This window comes from Cyanistes caeruleus, chromosome 1 (assembly GCF_971803275.1).
Source record: "Cyanistes caeruleus chromosome 1, bCyaCae1.hap1.1, whole genome shotgun sequence".
In the NCBI taxonomy this organism is placed as follows: Eukaryota; Metazoa; Chordata; class Aves; order Passeriformes; family Paridae; genus Cyanistes; species Cyanistes caeruleus.
Window position 1 is genome coordinate 137,096,720 of NC_141701.1, and position 25,633 is coordinate 137,122,352.

General features: G+C 39.4%; 2 protein-coding genes across 15 annotated transcripts in view; one reads left to right on the top strand and one right to left on the bottom strand.

Annotated features, from left to right (window-relative positions):
- Window positions 1–504: 504 nt before the first annotated feature.
- LOC111924105 (microtubule nucleation factor SSNA1-like) lies at window positions 505–6,078 on the bottom strand. Of its 4 annotated transcripts, XR_015279045.1 has the most exons (4): window positions 5,947–6,039; window positions 5,410–5,596; window positions 5,261–5,310; window positions 505–4,988 (listed from the first exon to the last, which is right to left on the bottom strand). XR_015279045.1 is itself a non-coding variant. In XM_023920115.2 (3 exons), exon 3 carries the CDS (start codon window positions 4,945–4,947, stop codon window positions 4,603–4,605), a length of 345 nt encoding a protein of 114 aa, XP_023775883.1. In that variant the 5' UTR covers window positions 4,948–4,988; window positions 5,261–5,310; window positions 5,410–5,500; the 3' UTR covers window positions 505–4,602. The 4 variants fall into 4 exon arrangements, 3 of the variants coding, with proteins under 3 accessions (XP_023775883.1, XP_023775881.1, XP_023775885.1); XM_023920115.2 differs by lacking the exon at window positions 5,947–6,039 and having other exon boundaries at window positions 5,410–5,500; XM_023920113.2 differs by lacking the exons at window positions 5,261–5,310; window positions 5,410–5,596 and having other exon boundaries at window positions 5,947–6,078.
- WAC (WW domain containing adaptor with coiled-coil) overlaps window positions 5,828–25,633 on the top strand; it is a 56,817-nt gene continuing 37,011 nt past the window's right edge. For 2 of the 11 annotated variants that reach the window (XM_086862024.1, XM_086862033.1), the window contains exons 1-3: window positions 5,859–6,147; window positions 6,880–6,916; window positions 8,272–8,467. In XM_086862024.1, coding sequence (XP_086718150.1) covers window positions 6,131–6,147; window positions 6,880–6,916; window positions 8,272–8,467 — 250 coding nt within the window. In that variant the 5' untranslated portion in view covers window positions 5,859–6,130. Of the gene's footprint in view, window positions 6,755–6,879; window positions 6,917–8,271; window positions 8,468–25,633 lie in introns of all 11 variants that reach the window. The other 9 variants (XM_086862005.1, XM_086862015.1, XM_086861986.1 and 6 more) reach the window with 8 other exon arrangements.

The following is a 25,633-nucleotide window of genomic DNA, read 5'->3' on the forward strand; positions in this document are numbered from 1 at the left end:
TTCCCACAAACTCCACAAGATAGAGCTATGAATGACCATATAACTCCCTGTTCTGCAACCTTGAACCTCTCCATGTTTTATCAACACCTAACATGCAAGTAGCTGGGTTTTACAGCTTGAACCAAAACTTACAGCTTAGTGAACCAAACTTCATCTGAAACCAACTGAGGCTGACAACCATCAACGACTACTCTGGGACATCTACTAATAGACATAGTTAAGGGACAGAGAACAAAAAATCTATCCCAAGTTTAAAAAAGGCATAGAACAGATACCCAAGAAGTGGCCACGGTGCCTAACTCCTCCCCAGTAAAACAAGAGACATTGATAAAGCAACTGGTGCACAAATTAAATCAAAGGCTAGTCTGTCCTTCACCCAAAAGAGAAGAAAGACAATATTTACATCTATATTTATACATACACATACATTAAAGCTAAAAGAGCACTCTGATTTTAGGAAAACTTGTCTATTCATCTGTAAAGAAAATGACCAACACACACAAATAAATCAACACTGAAGTATTTATTAATACTTCTTTGCTCATTCCTGAAAAGGAAGAAATTTTAAAAACTGAAATAAATTATAAAAAAATAACTGTTTAGTTTACTTCTTGCATAAAACCCCAAGAATCTAGGGTCTACTCAAAGTTAAGGCAACTGCCACAAGCTACACCTTATCACTCAAATCACTCCTAAGAAGCAAAATCATCTAAGGAGCAATAGATATTGGTCTTCTGCACAAGACTCATCTGTCTGAGGAATTAACTGTAGACATTTGATCCTTTGGCTAGCAAACTTTTGAATGTTCTTGTTATAGAATTACCAGTACCTTGTTCCAGTTTAGCTTAATCCACTTAATCAATCTGAAGTGGAACACACTTGTACCCCAAGACTTAGATGGGACTGATTCTCAAAAACAACAATCCAAGATTCAGCCACCTGGGTTTAGACTAAAGCTTGCTTCATTGTTTGAATGGACAATTCATTGGGTATTTGAAGATGCCTAGTCTTCTGCCTGGTCTGAAGAATTCCTAGTCCAAGGAAACAAATCTCTTGCATTCACCAACAGCCAAAGACCTGCCAACCCTCTGCCTGAACTCTCAGAGCACAATCTGACATACACAGTACGTCAAGTACACACAGATTTTGAGGTTCTTTATAAAACCCAAGCAGTTCACTGAGGTCTGTTCATAGGAGAGCAATGAGGACAGGAAAGAACAGCACTGCATCCTGTGTGAGCCTGCAGCATGCTTACCTAACAGGAAGAAATAAAAGACAGAAAAACAAAACACAGGTTGCCTCTTTTGCTGACTATCAGTGGGCTTAAAGGAAGGTGGGAAAAGTCCAGAGTTCAGATGAAGCTCAGATGATTTCTAAAATTTGATTTACTGGCTTGCAAGAACTGTAGGCAGTAGCTCAGTACAGGTAGACTTAGAGCAGACAGAAATAAGGAGAAACTCCACCTCCCTATCATACCACCTCATGCCCCAGTCTTCTTGAACCATCCATACCTTCTCTTTATTTCCTACCTTTAATATTAGGACAAGCCCCCAGTCCACTCCCATTTCTGTAAGGTGATTAACAGAAACTTTATGTGGGAGGTACCTGAACTGCAGGGTAAGCACCTCTGAAAAGAGACAGTAATGGGGTGTGAATGGCTGCTGGCATAAATACTTCACCCAGTGGTTCCTACACTCACTTCCACACCAAAAATTACTTCTACTTCAACATACCACCCACAAGCAGTTTCTTTGATAACTGCCAAATTCTCTTCAGTTTACTTGCAAGGAGTCAACAGTCAAGTGTTTTGAAAAAACTGTTGATCACCAGTGTTTTAAGTGCTAGGCACATTTTCAAGAAGCATTGCTATAAAAGCAGGGAATCATCAGATCTCTTCCAGTTATGTTCTGTAATTTGGAAATCAGGCAAAGGTGCCTTTACATAAATTCAGGACTTTAAACCAATGCTCTAGATGCATTTCACTAAATCTCTGAATCAGGGACAAGTAGGAGTTTCAAAAACTGTGTCTTCTCATACACTAAACAAGATACAGAACACACAACACAGCAGTTTTGATTAGGAACCCAACTTTTGTCAGTAAGGCTCCTAAACTGTAAGCACTCTGGGTCACACCCAGAGTTGTAAAAATTCAATATAAAAATTAAGTAAGGAATAAGTAGATACTTTAAACTTATGACCTGCCTTATTCCAGGTAGTCTTTTTGTTTCAGGCTATTCCTGCAGAGCTGCTGCCATCTGCATATTATCATTTCTCTTCTAGCAATCCTTTGGACCAACTCAGTCTGCATGTTTTCTGAACAAAGTGAAGTTGTTTAACAAAAGCTATTCATGTCAAGATTTATAGTGCCTGAAAAAGCAGTGAAAAAGGTTACCACTTCAATAAAAGGGTTGATCTGGGTCAATACAGAATATAATGCTAAACACTCTTTTGAGTAGCAACTCTACAGGTGCACAATGACTGCCACACTTAGGAGTTATTCTAAAAACAGGCAAGCCCTAGAGATATATTATTTCTCTTCACTTTTAAATGTGAATTAAAATGGAAATTTTAGACTGGGGTCACTGAATGAAATTCTAGCATCGTTTCAACTTTTTATTTGAATGTTGGGAGGCCCCAGTATGTGCAAAAGTACTAGACAACAGTTACATTTTTCCCTTAGTTTTGTAAAAAAAAAAATTGAAGCATCTCCGGTTACTTAGTTACCTACAACTAGACATAATAATGGCTGTGAAGTAGATTTATTTAAAGACTTTTAAGGCTTCTCTTAAAGCTTCTTTAGTTTTATCAGTTTCAGTAGAACAGGCATTATTTAAGATTACTCTAAGGCAAACAAACCTGTAATTATTGTGTGAGACCAATACTAGTTTTCTGTAAGTGAGCTTTCTGTGATATAAATTGTTTTTCACAATTTCGAGTTCCAGTGCAGCAGTTTACATTTGCAACTCGAAAGTTCTTGCTCTCTTTTCCTGAGTCTTTCTATTTTGCTGTAAATCAGTTACTACTACCATTCTAAGGGCAGACAGAATGTCATGAAATGTCCAAATAAATCACTTTTTTGCTACTAAAAATTCACTTCAACATAAACAAGGTGCTGCAGTACTTCAACAGCAATACCCCTGAGATGATGTAATTTTATCACCTCTGCATTACCCACTGGGAATTCCCCAGAGGGAAGCCCCTGGAAGTCCGTACAAGTAAATAAACTTCGATTAGCTCATTCACACTCATCCCTGATATAGCCTGGCAACCAGAAGAACACAAAATTTACTCCCTGTTATTGATGAAGAGCTATTACCAAAACTATTCACATTTCCATTCCCTCTATATGTGCACCTGAGAGACACACCACTATCAAGTAAGGAGATTTCAATTACACTTCTTTCCTTTTAATTAATTGGTATTGAATGAAGATTTTACTACAAGACACAGCTTAAAAAGTTACTGTTGTAACATGTGTAAGTGGGACAAAATGCACGTGTACATACACACACGCTGCTGAGATTTCTGCTGAACAAAGAAGTTTAGCAGAAACAGAAAACAGCAGTACATTGAAATTTATGCCATGCTGTTACGTCTAAACTGACCTCTGAACTAAGTTCTTTCAATGTCCTCTGTAAGAAAGGCTGATAGCTGCAACCCACTTCTCAATTTTCTTCTTTCACCTTTCATTTGTACTTCTTTCACATAATTTCAGGATGTTCATTATTCTCCACAATCTTATTACAATTATTTAATAGATCAGTATAGAGCTAAAAGGCACTAAAAAGGCTTCCAGAAATTGTTATTGGCTTTTAGCCAGGATTATCTTCTTACCTCTGTATTTTTAACTGGACCCCACTGGTTTTTCAGGACTTCTAGTCGCTACTGACACGTTTTTCTTACCCCCAGGTGAATTACTGGTCCAAATGTTCATGGTGTAGCTGTCTGTGCACTTGCATCAAACCTGACTTTCACTGCAGCACATCTCCTTTCTAAGAAATGCTTTGAAGAATAGCTTCAGAATATGCATGAACCACATACAGTGTTTAAGCCACCATGCCCTGCATTACTCCAGTTTTCACCTTATCCCTCTATTTTTCAAGTAGGTGATTATTGTAAACGGGGCTGTCTTTGTGCATGCATCAGACAGAACTCCAAGCTCCTAGAGGAAGCTAAACATCTCATTTCTACTTGGTCCCAACAGCAAAGCCTAAGCATTTGTAAAGTGAAATAAAGTAGTAGCTGATTGACTTGCATCCAACTAGTTTTCAAAGAATAATTTACCATGACCCATCTGAAGTCATGCAATAAAACATGCCTTTTTTCTAAGCCTTGAAGCATCATGATGTCAAAACTGACAGTCTCCTATCTGCCTCAACTACCTATTTGCTAATTTTTGTAGTGTTCGATTAAATAGATTTTTTAAAACAAAACAGCAACTTTATTTCATCTATTTTCTAGTGCATTTGAAAATAATAAAACATACAGAAACACTGGAAGAAAATCTCTCTCTGTTTATACTGTGGCTGTAAGGTTCCGTGGCTGACCACGTTTCTCACCTAGTGAAATTTTAGCACTGCAGAGTCCAAACATTTGACTGTTTCACGTTACATTGGTTTTCAGATCTGGTGAATGCTTTAAGGTCCCCACTTCCTTCTTCAGGACATTAAGTAAAGTTCTAGAGCTATCCAAAATCTTCATGTAAGCAGCTTCAGTTTCAGCAAGTATTTTATCAAGCTCATTCCGTGAAGCCACCTTTTGGGCCAGGTTTTCACATACACACTCTAGATGTTCACTGAGGACTTGGATTTCATGCTGGAGTTTATTCTTTTCCTCTTCTGCTTGCTGGATCTGTTTGTTCAGTTCTTCTTTTTGCATACATAAATCTTCAATGCATTTCACTAGTTCATTATTGTAACCCTGAAGAACAGCTCCCTGCTGAGTCATCCTGCACTCACTCCCTGAAGTCCCCTTTCAGCAACGGCCTTCTGCACTCCAATTAAAGGAAAACAAACAAAGAAACAGAAAAAAATCTGTAAGAGTGTCGCCATGAATAATGCCTCACTAGCACAGATGGAGCACCGGGGCAAGGTTCTCTGTTTAACATGCCCACTCTGAGATGTGCCACATCTCTTCCCTTTTCAGGAGGGAGACAGGACAAAATTTGGCGTATGTTCTTAAACCTTTACTGAAAACTGCTGGCTCCTATGCCACTGTCACGGCAATGGCATCAAAGTATTTATTATATATTTTATAGTACCTTTATAGAATCTTGAATATAGGATGCTTTGTACCTCAAACTTCGAGGGCCTGGTCAGAAATAAGCAAAAAATTACAGAATCACATAATGGTTAGGGTTGGGACTTCTGGAGATGATCCAGTCCAACCCCCTGGCAAAGACAGAGTCACCTGGAGCATCCAAGTGGGTTTTGAATGTCTCAGCAGAGGGAGAATCCACGCCATTCCCGGCCAGCCTATTTCAGTGCTCTTCCACCCTCAACTCGAGGAAGTTCTTCCTCATGCTGAGGTGAAACTTCTTGTGTTTTAGTTTACGGCCATCACTCCTTGTTCTGTCACCGGGCACCACCCTGAGGGGCTAAGGAGGCTCTGACAACAGCAGGGAATCTTCCCGACACAGTGAGCGCCCCGAGCTCCCCGAACACTGGGCAGACCCGGAACGCGTGTGCACGGCCACGACGAGCCCCTCGCCCGCCGCTCACACCCCCCAGAGACACACCGGGGATAAGGCCCGACCCGCGCGGCCGCCGTCCCAGGGACATTTTAACACCCTCCTCGCCGCCGAGCGCGGCCCCGAGGAACACGCGCCGCGCACAAAATGGCTCCTGCCTGTACATCGAGCGCCCGGGCGGAAGGGGAGGAGGGGGTAGGTAAGAGGAGACATTCCCATTCCTATCTCCCCCCCGCAATTCCCCTTCTTGCCCCCACCTGCCTGGCAGGATCGCGATTCCTCCCCACCGGGAGAACGGCTCTGCCACCGAGGCCGCGCTGCCCTCGGCTAACCGCCCGCCAACGGCCGCGCTGGCCCGTGAGGAGTCACGGAAACACCCGAACGCTTCCGAACGCGGCGCCGCCCTGACGGCCGCGCGGAACGTCTCTCCGGAAAAGCGCGATGTTTTCCGAAGACAGGTAGTGCTCGGGAGAGTGGGCCGAGGCGGGAGGGGAAGGGAGGGCCGAGCGTTACGGAAGGAGACGATGTTTGCCGAAGGGAGGGACTGAAGGGCGTCGTGCTCGGCGGAGGCAGCCGATGTTTGCCGAAGGGAGGGACTGAGGGGCGTCGGGCTCGGCGGAGGCAGCCGATGTTTACCGAAGGCAGAGTCGCCCGAGAGCAAAGGGGACAGAGGGGACGGAGCGCGTCGGAAAGAGCCGGAAAGAGCCGACGTTGACCGAGCGCGGCGTCGCCCGAGTTCCCCGGATGTAGTTGGAGCGGCGGCGGCGGGCGCGGCGGGGGGAGGCGGTGGCCGAGTCGGTGCTCCCGGTGTGTCTCAGCGCGCGCGGGGCCGAGCTGCCGGCGTCTCCCCTCTCGAGGCGATGGGCCCGTGAGCGCCGCTCCAGCCGAGCTGCCCGAGCCACCCCCTTCCCCCGCCCCTGCCCCCGGAGCGCTGCCGCCCCCGCCTCCCCCCTCGGCGCCTGTGGCCCGGCCGCGGCCGTGCCCTCCTGGTCCCCTCACCCTCACACACACAGGCCGGGCATTGATGGTAATGTATGCGAGGAAACAGCAGAGACTCAGTGATGGGTAAATTCACCCCCCCCGGCCCCGCGGGGCCGCCCCCCCCTCCCTCCGCCATGTTCGGCCCGGCCGCGGGGCCGGTAACGGGCGCTCGCTAACGCCTCTCTCTCTTTCTCTCGCTCTCTCCTCAGCTGTCACGACCGCAGGGGGGACTCGCAGCCCTACCAGGTACCGCCGAGCCGGGAGGAGGAGCAGGGGAGGCGGGGGGGTGCTACTCCAGCGGAGGCTCCGGCGGCCGCCGCAGGCCGCGGTGCCGCGACCGCCCCGGTCCGGCCCCTGGCGGCGCTCTGGGCCCGGGGCCGCGGGGCGGAGAGGCCGCGGCGGCCCTGGCGCAGGGAACGGGGCCCCGGTGCTCGGCCGAGGCCTACAGAGCCGGAGCGAGCAGGAGAGGCCTAGTGCGACCCGTGCGGGTCTCGGGCCTGGGAGTCGGGTAGGGTGCGAGGGGCGGGAGAGGGAGCCGAGGTCACCTACGGTGGAGTGGAGACCCAGGAGACGTGAATGTTTTTCTTCTAAAAACAAAAGGAGTTTTGTTCTTCCACCCCCTTCCTAAAGTCCTTTTTTCTCCCAAAAAATGGTGCTGCGGGCTGTAACCCGAGCAGGGCACGGGTTTAGACCCTGACCGACTTGGGGTTGCAAGCGAGGCTTAATTTCTGCAGTTACCAGTTGTTAGGCATGTTCAGAAACTATCAGATCCTTGAATTACTGACAGTAGTCTCAGTTTCTGTAAGGTGGGTACTGCATTTCTTTGCTGTGTCTACTGAAAAAACCCAGTTGTTGAGGTTTGAGTCTGTGGAAAGCTGTATGTTGTGATATTGTTCTCTGTAGGCCCTGAATTGAACTGTTTTACTGCATTTTGGTGTATTTGAATCACTGAAGTCAGTATGGCAGTCAAAGGTAGCTGTCAGTGACAGTTCACATAAATATAAACACTTGCCATTCAGGAGTTAAGACTGCAAAACCAAGCAGGTAAAACTGAGGCAGAACATGTTAATTTTGGTAAAGACTCCAAAATTAATTATTGCATTACATGTTTTGCCCCCCTAGAATTATTTCTTTTACTTACTTCTGTTATAGGGATATTAGTACTGAAAAAATATCACAGAAGTTCAAGATAATGGTGAAACCAAATGGTCTTGACTAGAGTATGGAGGACATATTCAAAGTTTACACTTTGTTTTCCTAAGAACAAATGGAGACTAGTTCTTCTCCCAAAAGTGTGGAAGAACTGTGGCCCACTTACTGCTGAAAGTGTGTAGTCCATCAGTGAAAAGATAGAGAAATGAAGTTCTTTTTAACAGCAGGTGTTGCATTGGATGTAATAGTAGGAGAAAGTGGTTTGAGTTCTAATTACAGAACTTGTTGCTTTAATGTAGGTAATTAAAACTAGGAAGACTAATGCTGATTTTTTTTTAAATAGGAAATGAAAATTGGTTTACTTTTAAAAGTACATTTGAAAGAGAAGAAAAGAAATGCCAACATTTCATATCTAATGTGAATGCTTATTTTCTTGTGATCTGTTACAGGCTCTTAAGTACTCATCCAAGAGTCACCCCAGTGGTGGTGATCACCGTCATGACAAGATGCGAGACACCACAGATCCTTCACCACCAAATAAAATGCTGCGGCGCTCTGACAGCCCTGAAAACAAATACGGTGACAACACAGGGCACAGTAAAGCAAAAAGTGTGCATACTCACAGAGTTAGAGAGAGGGATGGTGGTGAGTTATCTTTAATAATTTTTTACTTAAGCAGTCATTAATTTCTCGCTAAAAGTAGCCATTACCACTCAAGTGATGTCTTACACTAAATGTGACTTGTACTCAGCTAGGGTGACTGCAGTGAACCCAGAATGGGAATTTAATTGGAAGCAATCATTGAGGCATTGTAACACCTATTAAGTTTCTCGTTTTTATAGGTATGGTAGTTTTTTTTAGCCCGAAAGATTAAATAACCCCTTTTTTTATTATTTTAACTAGTATGTCTCATTTATTTGGACATACTGCAATGTTTGATAGCATGAAATAGTTTTCTGGATTTTTCATTTGCAATAAATATTGGCTGTTTTGGATCCTTGTTAATAACTTTGTGTATTGTGGCGCTGTACTGTGTAGGTACATGCTCCATAGACTAAGCCCCATCAGAAATGAAAAAAGCTTCTTTGTATTAAGCTGCTATGTAGAACTCTTAATAGATGATCAAAGGTAGTACGTATTAGAGCCTTTCTTGACAGGAGCTTTAAGAAGTGTGTTCACAGTCAAGTCAGCCTCCTGTGTTTTTACAGGTTTGTAAGCACTAGTAATAGCACTGGTATTTTTTAACTGATCTTGTTTTGTATTCCTGCTTCCTAGGAAAAGAGTAGAATTTTCCAGGTAATAAACAGTGTTAGGTAATAAACAACAAGGGTCAAGAAAATTGCTGTTACTGTCTAAATTTGGAAAAGTTCTTTTGTTTTGTTAATTGGTCTTTGTGTCAAGGTACAAGGTGAAGCATTCAGGTGGAGAATTTGGAGCTTTAAATCAGTGCTTCTTTGTTCTGTGTAAAGATAACAAACTCTGATATACATACACATTTATTGCTGCACTAGTCTTATTTAGAGTAAAATAGAGGAAGTATCTTTCAAGTACTTTTTTAGGAAATGCTAGTTCCATACCACAAATGTGTTCATGGTACCCAATTGTTCTTATAAATCCTATTTGTTTTTCCTTATTTGACTTAATGCTGAGGCTCTGTAGACCACTGTTAATGTCATAGAAGTGTGTAGATGGATTATAAAAACATGCTTCTTTTGTTAATACACTGATTTTCATTGTATCTGACAATAATTGAAAGTGTAGTAATCTCAGAATTAAATGCACATGCAATGCCCATATGCTGCTATTCTGTACTACTTTTCAGGATACAGAGGTGTCCTCTTTTATTTCCTGTTCAGCTGTCCAAAGATATTAGTCCCACATATTCTTGCAATTCTATTTAGTTTTGCTACAGTCAGTAATGTTTTCTGCTTGAACAGAGCTGCATTTAGTGGAATCATGCATATATGAAAACATCTGGAGGATGAGGCTCTGTGGGGAGTGCATTTGCTTATTTGTTTGTTGGAGGTGTTGTATGATAGGAAAGACATTCAGAACTTCTTACAGGGTCCAGCTGGATTTAATAGCTGGGTAATGGTCTGAAGCATGTATGCATGCAGTCAGGATGAGGGAAAATTAGTTATTTGTAGTTTTGTAAATGAAAGGAACCACCATCCCACTGTACCTTCACTGTACCTACTTGTTAAGACAGTGGAAAGTTTCATTTATTCTGATCTGAAAGCAGGTGTTTTCACATCATGTGTTAACAGACTGGAAGAAGGAAGTAGTATTACTTCTTCTCAGGCAAATTACTGATTTTAAAAGTTTAAAAGTTGAACATTTGTACTGTTTAATGTAAATAACAGATATTTTTTTTGCATGTCATTAGTAAGGTTAGTTTGGCCGCTGTTTCACCTTTGTAAGATATATTCAAAACAACCAAAATGATGCTAAATCCTGTATGTAGTAAACCAAAGCTGAGCACATGTGGGTAGAAGGATGTCAGTTTGTCCCTGATGTACTGAATATTTCTGTCAGTATGAATTGGTGGTAGGTGTTAAAATATAGGTGAAATGCTGTAGGGTAGTGGACATTTGCATATTGCTAATATGCAAAAGACATAATAAAATTTACCACTTTCTCTGTCAGTTGAATTATACTGAAGGGCTGCAACTGCTGTACTGTTCCCTTAGTTTTGCAATTAGAGACATAACAATTGAAAAAAGAAAAACATTAAAGAAGCGCTAACATTTTTCATCTAAGCCTTTATATGACCAAAGAGTATTAATTTGCTTTGATACTACTATAATAGGCTGTCTTGTTTTCTTTTTGCATTCTTCATAGAGGAGGAAAGAAGTTGAGTGTTTTGGGTTTTTTTGTAATTGCTGTGCATTATTTTAAAATTGGTGCTGCTCGATTTGAAACTACTACAGGTGTTGCTGTCTTCCTGTGATTTAGCTGAACTGAACAAAGCAAATCTCATTGAAACATCTCTAGTATTTATTTTCCTAAATTGAATTGAAGTCCCAAACAAACAATCTCTTCTTCTCTCTTACCTTAGAAAACAAAATAGCACAAAAATTCAGAGTATTACTACTGGACATAAAGCTGATTTAACCTGATTTCTTCCTCTCAACTCAACGTTTAGAAAGAGCTCCCAAACATCTCTTATAATTTTAGCTCTGAAGAGAAACAGGAAGATTCAGTGGTGTAGCATGCTGATTCAGTCATGACTAGTTCATGTTTCTGTGGTAAATGCGGAATGTCATTTAAATGTCATTTCAAGATTTAAGTGTACACATTTAAAATACAAGAGCAGGAATTGATTGAAAATTAATTAGTCAAAAATGGTAGAACCACCTCCTGTTAATATCCTTAGTATGTATATAAAGGCATTTTTTTGTAACAGCTTATTTTTGTAATATGCATGGCAGAATCTTCTGTAGAATTGTAATCCATGGTGAGAAATTCAATTAAGGTTTAAAAATGTGTTATGGGTAAGCCCTCCATACTGACACAGTGCAAACAAAGCATTTTTCAAAGTTGCTTACTGCATGGTTTCTGTGGAAAGAGACTGTGTACAGAGACAGTCATTCTCTGGAGAGAGACTTGCAAGTTTATCTTGGACTAAACACGGTGGAGTAATTGCAAGTTTTTGTCACATCCCTGGTTTCCTAAGAACACTTGTACATCCAACATATCAAAAACCTGCCTTTAACTTTGTTCCTGCTTTCAGGTCCCTTTGCATGGGGGCATTGTGTCTGTACACAAGTGTTTAAAACATAATGAACAGCTTCCCCCCCTCAGTGCATCTCTTATTTATAGGTCAGCTGCTATAAGCAAGTGTGGGGTTTGAAGAGATTAGGGGGTCTTATGAGACCAGCTCAAGTGTGAAGTTTCTTAACAGTAACAAATAGGGACTTAAAGCCAGCATTGTTTATGGGGAATAGAACTATGAAGGACCTTGTAGTTGTGGAAAAATGTTTCCATTGAAGAAAAAGGGAAATACAAAGATTTGAGGGCTCTCAGACTTGAGGATGGAAAGCTGTTGTAGGTCTTTTAAAATGCATGAATGATGAGATACTGGTGTACAGAAAAGAAAAGAAAGAGGTCAGATAAGTAGGGTGGCTTTGGGAATAATGAAAGGGAGATATATAGATAAAAAATATGTATAATTTAAGAGTAAAAATACCAGATGCAGCCCTTGTTAAAAAAAGGGAAAAGGGTATTTCTACTTACCTGTATGGAGCAGAATGATGCTCTAAGATACACAGCAGAACTTAATGCAAAAAAGGTTAGTTCATTGAAGTCACCTGTATTTGCTAAGAAAATATGGTGTGTTTCACTGCATTTATGTTTAAAGGACTTTGAAACTTCACTTCATGCCATGATCTTGCAGAATTGCTTAAAATAACTACTGGAGAGTGTAAATGTACATAGCATGAAATATTTTGTTGAATTGTGTGCAGTGGAGGCTCTTTTAATGAAATTTTATTTCAACTTGTGATATGTAAATTACAAAGTATAATTGAAGCTTTGTGACTTTCTTTTGCACACAAGTTGTTTTTTTTTTTAATTGGCAATTAAGAACATTTGTCAGTGGGCACTGTTACTGACTAATACAGCTCTAAGATTAACACCTTCTATTAGAGGCTGAATGAAATATTTTAAATTAAGTTCCTATTTTTATCAAAGTGGTGGTGGGAGTTTCTGTGATTCTTTGTTGGTTTCCTTTGATTCCACTGGTTTCTGAAGGAGTTCAGAGTCTTCATAGCAAAAGGATAGCAAACAGACCTAAACAGAGAACTGTATTGGGTTCCTGTGTTGGCAGCTCTGGCAGTAGAAGGAAACTGCTGATAAAATTAGTGTGATCATTGGCCAGAGAAACAAACAATGAACAGGGTGTTAGGGCAGCTACAAGAGAATGAAGATGCTCGAGCAATGGGCCTTGTAAAGAGGAAATTGCAGGGTAGGTGGAAATAGGCAAGTCTGAGGGTGATGGAACATAGTGAAGGTTTCAGGAAGAAGCTGGAGTAGATTCTGTTTATGTAGTTACTATTAACTGCTGTTAAAGTAATTATTCATCACTATGAAAACTATTTCTTCACTGTAACTATATGGTCAAAGCTGAGATGAGAGAAGTCTGACCACAAAGGAGAGTCACCTCTCCATGAAACATGCTTTGTATACTCCCCCAAAAGCCAACTGTAGATTTAGTGATTCACTTTACTGTTCCTTGAATGTTGGCTGTTTGGATGTCTTTAAAGGAGGTAGGGGTTGGTGGCTGGTTTGTTTTCTAAGAAAACAGAATTGCTTCCAGGATCATTCACCTCTTAGGAACTTTTCTTTGGATTAAAAAAAGGGAAAACTTAAGTTTCTGTTTTCTGATATTTATAAAAGCTTTATTTTAAGCATTACTAGTTCTACTGCCTTCAGCCAGGGTTTTAATTTTAAGTTTTCTTTCAAGTTTAGAACTTTCAGATAGAAAGTAGTTTGCCATTTACTCAGTGGATTTGCCAATATTTCTGGGGTGAGTTTTTGCAGGATCAGTTGTATAACCATTTTTTTGTGTTACTCTCTTCTGAGTATCTCTAGTAGAAAAGAAATTGAAAAGTATGTGCTCATAGAATCACAGTAAAAGATAAGACTTCAGTTTGTACTTTTTAAATTTAGAGGTTTAGAATGTTAATATTGAAAGTTGCTTTTAAAAAGTACCTGCAAAACTTACTTTTAACTAGCACAGAATGGAAGATAAAACCCCCTAATTTTATATTGATGTTGTTGGTAAGAATTGTGATACTAATATGACGGTATTAAATGCTAAGTCTTTATTCATATAGGTGGATGGAGTCCTCTGTTTCTCTTAATGAAGTTCATGTGTCTGGTGTAGATTGCTAAAGTAAAGGTGTATTAGTGAGAGACCTGATCTGAAATGGAGGCTGCATCAAATGTTAATAAGTAGTGCTGTTTGTAACCTGTTGATGCAGCTGCTTCCCAAACTCTGTTGCTATTAGGACTTTGACACTGGCAATTTTAACTTACTGTTTTTCCATTCTTTTATATGTGAGAGTATAGAATTAAGATCTGTAAATAGGTCCTCTGAAGGTTTCAATTTGTAGGTGTTCTGTTTAAGCGAATACATATCTTAGTTTTAAGAATTCATTGGATTGTAAATGTGGTATGTTCAAGTCAGTCTGCCTGCTAGATCTGGTAAACTTTTGTATATAAGCATATTTTATGTTTTAGAAAAGAGAAAATAACTGAGAAATACAAGATTTGTTGAATTTGGTTGTTTTTGGTGTGCAAGCTAAGTAGAAGGGAATGGTTTTTACTTAGCATCATGCTTTAAATTCTGCTACTTGCCTCTGACTTTACAGAAGTGGAATATAAGTTTTAGTTTACTAAAACTTGTACTTTTGGGTTGCTTTTCTGAAGATGAAATGAAGTGATGAAAACTATTAGTTTCTGGTGAGCAGCCTGCTATTAGGCCGTAGTCAAGATAGCAGCTTGTAGATTATGTAGCATTTTGCTCTGCATTCCCCAGTGGCCCCCAGTTGGAATTATTCCTTAGCCGCGTTTGGGGACATGGCTGCTTTCTAAGAGCAACACTATTTATTGACAGTTTACATTTGTTTTCTTGGCCATTTCTACGTATTCAGTGTAAGGTGTCCAGTAAGCCAAGTGTCACTGAAGCCGAGTAGAACTTGGAAGAGAATGCTCTGCCTCTGTTTTGGCTGAGAGGGGAGGTGATGTGGGTATAACTTTACTGTGAATGACCGTAATTTAATGACACCTAACTTGCAATAGTAACTGCATTTGTTTACAAAGTTAGGCTTTTATGCAATTTCATGGGCATTTTCAGGGAAAAACCTCTTGCTGTACAGAGAGATCATTTCCTATGTAGCTATTCAGTAGGGATTGTTTACCTTTTTCTCCCTACTTTGAAGCTTGTGAAGTGAGATGTGTGTTCTAAGGCACAAATTGTACTTGTCTGCTAGCTGAAAGTAGACTGATGGAATAGAATACTGTTCAAGAATAATCACAGTGGGTCAGGTTGGAAGGGGCCACAGTGGGTCTGGTCCAAACTCCCTCCTCAAGCAGGTTCATCCCTGAACACATGGCACAGCGTTTGTCCTGATGGTTCTTGAATCTCTCCAGTGAGGAAGACTCCTCAACCACCCTGGGCAACCTGCTCCAGTGCTTGGTCATTCATGCAAGTAAAGAAATTCTTCCTCATATTCAGGTGGAACTTCCTGTGCCACAGCTTGTGCCCATGGTTTCTTGGCTTGTTGTTTAGCACTGCTGAGAAGTGCCTGGATCCATCCTCTGACACTCTCCATTCAGATACTTGTAGACAGTCATGAAGTCATACCCCTTGGTATGTCCAGTTGGAAAATCTGTCCTTCCTTTGAAAAGGGAGATGTGTTTTTGAGCAGATGACTGACGAGAGATTTCACCCTTTACCAGATGTGTTAAGAGATGTCTGTTAAGCTTTCATGGCCTGGACTTACCTTTCCATGCATGCAGCAATGTTACATTGTGTTTGAAATTAACGAAAAATGAGGCCTAGAGACCTATGATTAGACCCTGTAGTACTTTGGAATAGTCATCTGCTCCTTAATGTGACTGTTATTGCAAAGGAGAGTTGCAAAGGAGCAGTCTGTCAGTGTGAAATGAAATTTTTTCTGTTGCGATGTTAAAACATAACTTGTTTTGTTTTTACAGCAGAGGTATGATAAAAAATGCTAATACCCTCCTTTTGTCATCACTCAAAAAAAGAGATGTAAACAGTTTTCAGGTGCTTCATGACAAGGAAAAGGCAGCCAGAAATATGAACAATGAGATAAATGGGTTAAATTCCCTGTGTCTGGGGGGCAGCAGAAATCTTCAAAATGTCTTCTTTTGGTCTAAACTTTTATCATTACTTTCTAATACCTGTCAGTATAATTTCTGTGACCTGCTATGTATATCAGGCTTTCTGAAAATATTTTTATTCAACAGATTTATCGTTCCATCCCATCTACACAGATTAGTTCCTCTGTGATGGTTTATCAGATTTCTTAAATATTGTGGTTTTTTATGTCCTCCAAAGCAACAGTCTTCCTCAGTGTTTTTCTAGGCTTTTTACTGAGTTTGTCTGCACAGCAGAGTTCTCAATTATCCAGGTCTGTCAGTAGCAAAAACAGGGAAAGGAAATTATGGTCTGTCCTGCGAATCTTATTTTTGTTTCAAACATACCTATTCACTCCTAAATGTGGAAAAACCACAAAGAAATTAATGTATACAGTAAGTAATGGACATTTGTGCATAAATGCCACAATATAAGTTAGGTAATGTGCTCTACCTATTTTTTTTCTGCTGTGTTTATTTCATATAATTATGTTCTTCTGGATGCTGGTGTGTTCATGCCAGCTGTGCCCCTTGAATAACATAGGGAGGAGTTTAGATCTCATCTAGTTAAGTCATTTGAGTAGATTCCTCATTCAGACACCTGCTGCTGACAGATTAACACAGACTTAATTTTAAGAACTGTTCATTTGAAAGAATGCTATTTCTGCTTGCTTTAATGCAAGAAATAATATGATCCTCTTCAAATTCAAGTAGTATAAAGTTCACCTCATACTGACTAGACACTGCTGATAATAATGATTGCAGTTTTTGTATAGTTCTTTTGAGAGTGCTTACTTTAACTAGAGAAGTAAAATGAGATATTTAGGCAATCAAACAATTGTAAAATAGATTTTGAGATCGTAAACATAACTACAGCTTTTGTGGAGAGGCTTATTTTTCTCTAGTAAGGTAGTTTCAGGGAAGACCAGTTGAATTTAGTGTATGTATTTAAGAATTACTTAATGGGAAGATGGATGAATTGTCTTGTCACCTATTGTGCCTTAGATGCTTGAAAGCCCTGTTGCACAATGCCTTTGTTAAGCTGAGCTAAGCTTTGTTAAGATGAGCTGGGCCAGCCCGAAATAAAGCTGTGAATCCTTTTTTTTTAAAACCACAGCACTATATATATTAATTCTTGTGTCAATCTTTGCTTGCCATCTTCGCTTCCTCCCGGAGCTGTGGGCCAGCATTCCTTTATTAGAGAAGAACTTCAATGTGACAGAAAGTAATAAAGTAATTTGACTTATTTATTTTTTTTTTGTTAGTATTACTAGCATCTCTTCTTTTCAAAAACAATTCCCAGTTGAAATTTAAACAAGCATGAAATTAAAATTATGCATGTTGTATATCTATACTGTAATAAATACACATGTGGCATAGTATGTCCAGAACTGAAAATATATTTTGTCTAAACCAAATAATTTCTCAAGTTACATGAAAGTTTACTTACCAATTGCTGTTTTTATTATTAAATATTTTCAAGTTAGGTTGCTCATTTGTGGTGAAGAAATAACATGTCCAGGAAAATTAGAATAATCTTTCTGAAAACAGAAATATCCCAGAATTCTTTATAGGCAGATCAGTCAATATCTAAAGTACAGGTGAAATAACGCTTTCTGTGTTTTACTGAGACATGGACATTGCTGTAGTCTTAAAAGGAAGTTCTCTTCAAATAGCAAATATTAGTAGCACTCAAGGAATGATCTGGTATGGAAGTGGAGGTTGTTCTGTTGTGTTTGATGTATCTTAAGATACAAATTTGAGATGATCTGACTTACTATTTTTAAGACACTTTTAAGAAGGAAGATATATGGTACCTTTGTTTTCTTGCCTTATTTTAATGTGGTTAGACATTGATTCTGCCACAGATTTCTGATTAAGGATATAAGTGTGTTACGTGTGTAACTAACCTTTTTGCAAGATTGCGGTAATGTTTTATAACACTGGCTCCCTTTTTTCTAGTACTTCTACAACACCATGTACTTGTTCATTTGCTGATTCTGCATGCTCAGTTGGGATGAAGGAAACTTAAGATGGGATGAAGTGCACAAGCATTTGTTGTTGCATGGCACTACCTTTGTGCATAAAAGCTTCTAGCTTCTCCTTCCTTATCTAAGCTTAGTAGTGGAAACATTCAATGCAAGTTCATTTGTAAGATTGCATTTACAGGGTCTTCTGTTGAAACTTACTTGTCCTCAAGAAGCTATCCTCAAAACATCAGAAGAAATATGAGAGTTGCTAAACAATCTGGCCTTGTTCTTAATTAGCCTTATTTTTGCTCAGTGGATTTTGTTAGGGAGATTAGGTTGTCCTATCTTACTGTTTGGAACTTCTGAATGGGAGCGCTAATTAGGTGCTGTGGATACACAGAAATAGGGAAAATAATTTCAGAGCTGTGTTTGTCAACTGCTTTTTTTCTCCTTTGTAACCAGAAATGGTTTTGCATGACCCCTGATTTTAATCAAACTACAGTATGTGATGACTGGGTTATGGTGTATCAGTTTTTTACAGTCTTACTCTGCTGTTTGTAATTTAAAAATACTTAAATACACAGTTTTTAGAAAGTATCTGCATTTGAGTCACTCCCATCTGAGGTGTGTGTTGATAAACATCAGTGGTTCTTCCAATGTTTTATGTTCTTTGAGAAGCTTTTTGAATGAAAAGCAAAAATTATGATTCTGCCTCCTCCCCCTCTTGCACAGTGTTAAAGGAATTGTTTTATCATTTCAATATCCCTTGAGTCTAATTTTCATGAAGCATCTGAGTATGTGCGTGTTGCCTCAGATGACTAATATATTTTTTTAGAAATGTCTTAAGTTCTCTAGTTGTTCTCAGATTTTGAGAGGGAAAAACTTCTAAATTTGGAGTTATCTACTGACAATTAATGTGAATCAGAAATAGATATTCAGTCTTCTGCTTACTCTTAGTTGATCAGTTTTGTGGAAGTGTTGTTGCTGGAAGTAGGAGTGTGTTGTGGTGCTGTTAGACTTCCATCACTGAGTTTGAGTCTCTCAGTGCTGTATTACAGCGTATTCATGGGAGGCTCATTTAGGTCTCACGGTGTGTTCCTGAGGAGAGCTTGGAAGGAGGAGATTCAGCCCATTGTCTATTTGCTGTGCTGATCCATGTGGAGTTCAGATAACGTGTTTTTTAGTTTGTGGTAAGGATTCTCCTTGTCAGTTTAACACATCTGGTTTTGCATGTCACAATAATTAAAAAGTCTCTGTATGAAGCTGTTATTTGATGTTGGAAGAAGCTCTCTTGAGCAGTCTCTGACACCGTATTAGAGATGTAAATGTTTTATGAGCCGCAGTCCAGAATGAAGGCAGAGTTTGGTTTTATTCTCATCCTGCCTCCTTTCTTACAGGGCAGTGTCCCACTCCTTATACACATGTGGTAATATTAATTAGTGTTGCAAGCTTAAAAATACTTTAAACCGTCATTTGTGATGTTGAACAAGGATTTTGTTTTTTTATTAAACACACTGAGATCTTCTGGTGTCATGTGCCAGAGAGTTAGGAATATGACTTTGTGTTGCTGAAATTCATGGTATTTACTTGATTTTCTATGGGTGAAAATGCTTAAGCTGCTTTTTTCAAGTTGATTGATCTCAAATGAAGTATGTGTCTTAGATCTTCAGCAGTTTTGAGGATGTTGGTAGCATTGTTTTATTTTATTAGGTGACCTAAACCTAAAGCTCCCTATAGGGAGGAAATGTCAAATGTTAATCTCAAGAATTTGTCTACCCATAATTTTTAATTTCACAAAAACCCATTTTGTGGATTGTAATTTGTTTAATCTAGTTTAGTAACCTTTGAGTCTTACCAGAAATGTCTAGAAGCTGGTTGGAATTTATCTTAGTTATTGAGAAACAGGCAAATTATTTCAAATTATGCTGTTTACCCCACTTCAATGTAAAGAATAAACATCTTTATGGGTGATGGTATAATTATTTGTCTAGTCTTCATTTATTGTTATTTCAGTAGTTAAGGTATCAAGGAAACTGACAATATACTGATTTTCTTTGAAGAAAAAAAATGGTAGGAATTCTGTCTGGAGTGTGCTGAAAATCCATTTTTCATCCCATCCCTTAGGCTATTTTCAGCTGTATGATTTTGTGACATTTGAGTACTGGATCATACAGGAACTCACTGCATTCAGTGAACCTTGTTAGTGAACCTGATAATTTTCAAAGTTGTGTCTTAAGTTGAAAAGTGACTTTTCATTGCTACTGGCAGATGGACTAAGGGGAGAAAGAAAACAACCCCAAAATTATTTAATTATTAACCTGTAGCTGTACCAAGGAAGAAGCAAATGAGGGGATGGTTGGTCAAAAATAAGTTTATGTGCTCTGTCAGTGAGAGAACCCAAGCTGTGTTACTCATTTAGGCTTAAGTACAACCCAAGGAAAACAGTTAGCTGCTGGCATTGTGAATCCCTGAATTGTTATTTGAAAACTCAGTGTTTTAATTTAGTTGGAGGCATTTTATTACCCTTTGCTTTCCTCTTTGGTGGGCAGGAATAACTTGATGTTCTTTCTAGAGCAGTTTGGTCTGTTTCCCCTAAAATTAAGCATCAATTTCTGAAATAAATTGAGTATAACTAATTAAAAATAAAAAAGCAGGAAAGAGCAAAATAAAATGTACTGTACATTATGCAATGTGTAAGATTTAGCTTTATCTTTTTCATTTTAATAATCAGTTATACCTTTGCTTTTGCTGAGTATTGCATTAGTAAAATGAGTCCTTGACTTCCATTAGTTTACTGCTCCTCACTTTTCCTTCTCAAGGTGTCACTTTCTTACTACCATTTTAGAAGAAAAATTCTATTAATTTTAATAATCAGTCTATGATTAAAACTATATCTTTACAGTATCATTTTCATCCACTGTTGGTCATTTGTGCCACTCCATATATGTATGACCCCTAGTCAGTTTATAGCAGTGTTTTTGGCTGATGTCTGTGAAATTCTGTGTGAATGGGAACTTGGAGAAAAATATTCCTTTACATTGGAATGATTACCCTGTGAATTGGATATTGCAAAACAGTACAGACTTTGCTGTCCTGGATTGGCAGTATGGCAGGAGAGATGGGTAGGGAATGAAATAACACTTCGTAAGTTCTTTGCTCAATAGAGCTACTTGTTGACTGATATACAACATTTATTTGGGGGGGGCATAATGAGTATGGAGTAGGGTAGTACAGTGATCAGGCAAGATTTTTTTTTTTTTTTTTTTTTTTTTTGGCAGAGCATTGTGCATTCAACTTAGTAGGTTATGAATTTCTGGAAAATGTTACTGCACAGTTGGCATATTCTCTGAGGCCACTGCAAGTTTGTATGCTTCTGGTTGTATGTGGAAAGCAGCCATGTTTATTTCAATACACCAGGCCACATAAAAATGCAGTGAAGAAAAATTGTTTTGTCTTACTACTTTTACATTTGGCAAATCAAAATGACCATGGTAGTCTGTTCTGTTACTGCTGGCATGTTAGGTATTGTGTTCCTATTGTGTTACTTTATTTCCTCCCATATGCAGTACTTTAGAAAGTGTTCTGCGCAAAGATTTGCACTAAAATAACAAAGCCAGTTGGAATACACTTAGACATTTTAATTTAGGCTTATATTAGATAAATTTCTATCATTTTTACTATTTGAAGAAGTCATCTTAGTTATCCCCATATAATATCACCACCATAACTGATGTTTTCTCTGTTAGCAACTAATTAGTATCTGTCACTTGGTAGTATTTGTTCTTTTGAGGAAGTTCAGATTCTGATATTGTCTGTAGTATAATGAATTTGTTTGTATGTTAGCTGAGAGGTGGAGCATGGAGTCATAGATGTATGAACAGATTTGTCATGTAATGACCTTCCTTGCTTTTCTGCTGCCCAGTGTTTCTTTCCACATCCCTAGTATGTGGGCACAGAAATGGTGACTCTCCTAAAGCCCTTCCTGAATCCCAGTTCCCTCTGAAGGGACTGAAGGAGCACTTGAGTTCCAACTGGTGAGCACTTGTAAACTTCTTTATTTTATATATACACTGACACTTTTTAGTATGGACAAATTGAGAGTTAGCATATTAACAAGGTATTTTTGGTGGCTAAAAAGAAAGAGCATTTATGCTATCAGTGGTGAACTGTGTAAAGTTAACTGTCATGTGCTGCAGCTGTGCATATGTTGCAGCTTTAACATCTCTCTGTTCCATCTTGTGCATTTCAGTTGGAGATTGTGATTTTGGTACTGTACAATGTTATGAATGAAAACCAGTAAATTAGGCTAAGGTACTTGGATGACAGATGATGGTGGGGAATGCACAGTCATGTATTAGATTTTTCTAATCAAGTGGCAAGAAAAGTTATTTCAGGTAGTTTCAGGTGGTGTTTTGATTGCCAGTATAGGTGTGCAAGTTTTGGAAAGGAAGGAGTTTTGGTTTTTGGTTTGGTCTTGAAAGATGTCAGGGGAGAAGGGTGGGAAACCAGGTACTTTATTACAGCAATCTGATCCTTAGCTAACTCAAAATTTGAACTTTTTATACTTTCAGAATTGAAGTAGTGTTAATGGAGATGCTAATTAAATGTGATAATTGCTAGGGAAAGTAGACAGTATTGCAAAATGGAGTATTCTTATTTCAGCCTATGTTAAATCTGTTTTTCAAGTCCAGTGTAGTTTTGAGCCCTTGTTGCAGTTCAAAATATCTTGGATTCAGCAGTTGGGATATGGAAACAACTTACCAAAAGCATTAAAATGAATCCCTGTGTAACAGAATCTCAAATCTATAGTAGGCATTAAGTGAATTTTGAATTGGTTCTCAGACCCTTGCTCTTTGTGCTTTCTGGGGATTTTCATGCATTAGTAAGGAAGATGTGATTTTTGTTGGAAAGATTAGGACATAGCTGTGATATTTTAACCTTGCCTCTGACCTGCCCTGTGACTTGTTCATCACTAGGGAAAACTTGCTTACACAGTTGCACCACTACAGTTGTATATAACTGTAGCCCTTGTTGGCCATCTTCCAGTTAGGAGTACCTCTTTCCAGCTTTAACTGCTTTCAAAATAACGATTAAACTGAGGAAACTCACTGTGATAGTGCAGTAAACATTTCCATGGGGAATTTTGAAACTGAATTGGGGTATTTATATAACACGATATTTATTTCTTTATGGTGCACCAAAGATATATAATAGCAATAGCTAATTCTGAAAATGTGCTAATAAGGAGTGCGAAACCAAGTTTCTCTTTCCTGGAGAAAGTGTAGCTAGTAAGGAAGGTCTTAACTGTAAGGAGAAATGGTGAGAAGCGCCATGAGCTTTCTCAAGGGACAGACAGTAGTATGCTCTGTACCTTATCAGGCCTGTTTCTGGGGTATGGACTAGTCTTGGCAGTCCTGTTCTCATGATCTGCTTTGCCAGGCATGCAGCTGGGAGATGCAGAGCTGGTGGCAAGTCACAGCCACCTTAAAATGGCTTGGGGATAGGCTTTGCTAATTAGCATTCAGGTGAGGGGAACCCCCTTGTTTTTAGAGGTAGACGTCTGCTTATGGGTTGCTTTCTGGCCGTTTAAATATCTTCAACAACTTTCCCAGAGAACTTGAGCTGGCACTGCTTGCTTGGCTGGGTTGTCAGATTCCTAGATGACTGTTGTGCATGGATTTAACCACATACTAAAACACTGCTGCCTCAGTATAAAAAGGTAATTTGGTAATATGGTTGTCATGTTTACATACAGTGTTTTAAGCCCTTAACTTGTTTGACATGCCTAAAATTCTTGTTCTCCAAAGTATCATCTGCTTTGGTCTTGTAAGCTAACTGCAAACAACAGTTAAACAGTCCTTTTCTATGCTCATTCCTGAAGTTTGGGTACAGATCCAGACATAAAGTGGTATTATGTGTAAAACAGAATGGAGGTATGGGTGGTGAACCCACACCTGTAATTACCCTGTGTAGCTGTCCCATGTGCTGTCAGTATGTATTTATGGCCGGCTCTGTAAATGCTGGCATCATCGCTTGTCCTGGTGACCCGAGGTAGTCAGCATTGCTGGAGCAGCCACGATCAGTTTTTATGCAGCTGAGGCCAGCTCAGGTAGGACAGGATTCCTGATGGATGGAGTGTGTGGGTGGACAGTCTGGTAAGACTGCAGCTCATAGAGACCCAGGGTCCCCTTCTGAAGAAACTGCTGCATAGTAGGTGTTCTCCTATCGGGGCCAGCTGGAGGTGGGTGTGACTTGCTGCAGCTGCTTCCATACTCCTGCAGCTTGCTTGGTGACTCAGTACTGGGGCTGGGCACGCTGTGAAATGGGGGCATGCTGCTGAGCTGATAATGTGGGGTTTGAAAGTCTGCGCAGTGAATTTGAGGGGTTTGTTCATGGGTTGGATAGAATTTGCTTTCTGATACTTTATTTATATAATAGCCATATCGTTGGCTCTTTCTCATGTTTGGAAAATGCCTGTTAGATTAGATTCATGGTGGTGGTGTATTTAGGCCACTGTTCAAAAATCACCATGTACATTTTGAGCATGCTGAACAAAATGTAGGGATACTGCATCCATGGTACAGGATTACAGTAAAATAAATGCATTGGTGCTTTCTGATGTTTTGAAGGGACTGTTCAAACAAAGCCATCTGGTAAATTTTCATCTCATTTTTTTTTTCCTTGAAAAAGGGAGATGATTTTACCTCATAGCAGAAATGAATTAAAATATGTCTGTGTTTAATAACCTATAAAAGTACATTAAGAAATTGTAACGATTTTTATCCTAGTAGAAGGACATAGCAAATAAAGACTGAAAGAATGGTTAATACAAAAATAATAAACGGCTATTTCATTGCATAATTGATATCTAAAAAAATTGATACTGTTGGTGTAACTGAGGAGTACAGCCTTGTAATTATGATATGCTGCTTATATCTAGGGGAATCAAATGCATCTATAAATGTTTTTTTGTTGTTGTTAGACATGCCTATCACAACTGTGTAATGGCTTTAAGTATTGCTTTGACAAGCCTAACTTATCCCCATGCTAAGTCATTCTGCCTGTCTCTGAGCATGCAAGATACTTGTGGTGTAGGATTATGGTCTAGCTTTTGAAAGACTGTATTTGTGTACAAGACTTATTCTGTTTCCCTTATTTTTTTCCCCTTATATCTTTACAGAGAATAATGTACAGTTTTATCCAGCATAGTGTAGGGAAAGGTTTTGAGGTAGTGCTGGTTCAGGTTGCACTAACTCACGTGTGTGCAAATTGACCTTTAACCTTTGTAGGGTACTAAACAGTTTGGCGGTGGTGTACCTCTTTGCTTTTGTGCTGGGCTGTTTTTCTAACCTGCAGGGTTAAAAGTGGGGAGAAAATGTTTGAAATAGTAATTTTGTCACTGCTTGTGTAGTTAGAAGGTTCAGAAGGCACAATTTGCATTATAATGGCTCTCATTTTGCACCATACTAGGTCATTTAGTCATGTTCTCTGTGTGTAGCTCTTGGAAGACTTTGAAACTATTATTTTATTTTTTTATTTCTTCATTCACTCCTACCTGTCAGTCCTTTACTGTTCTTTGCTGTAAATGCCCATAAGATAAATGTAATGTAATGGAAATGCCCATAAGATAAAGTCTTTGCCATTTTCAAATATTTAGATTCCTGTATGGCTTGGGAAGCTAGTGATACTTCATGTAGTACCCCTGGGTATTGAGATATTTCTCAGTAGGGAAAGGAAAAATAAAAGCTGGGAGAGTGTTACATTTGCAACATCTAGGTTTTTCTCTGAAATGTGTAAGAAAGTTATTTTTCTTAGTTTGGTGTGATTTCTGTGAAAATTTAAAATTTTTAAAAAATTCCCATCAAGAGCAATGGAAGAGTTTTTACTTGCTTAGATGTTTTAGAGGAATGGGGGGCCTTAAGAGCAGGAAATTTAGAAGAAGATTGCAGAGTGG

Excerpts from the sequence above, each read along its gene's own strand:
- LOC111924105 (XM_023920113.2), bottom strand. The coding sequence starts at position 4,947 with ATGACTCAGCAGGGAGCTGTTCTTCAGGGTTACAATAATGAACTAGTG.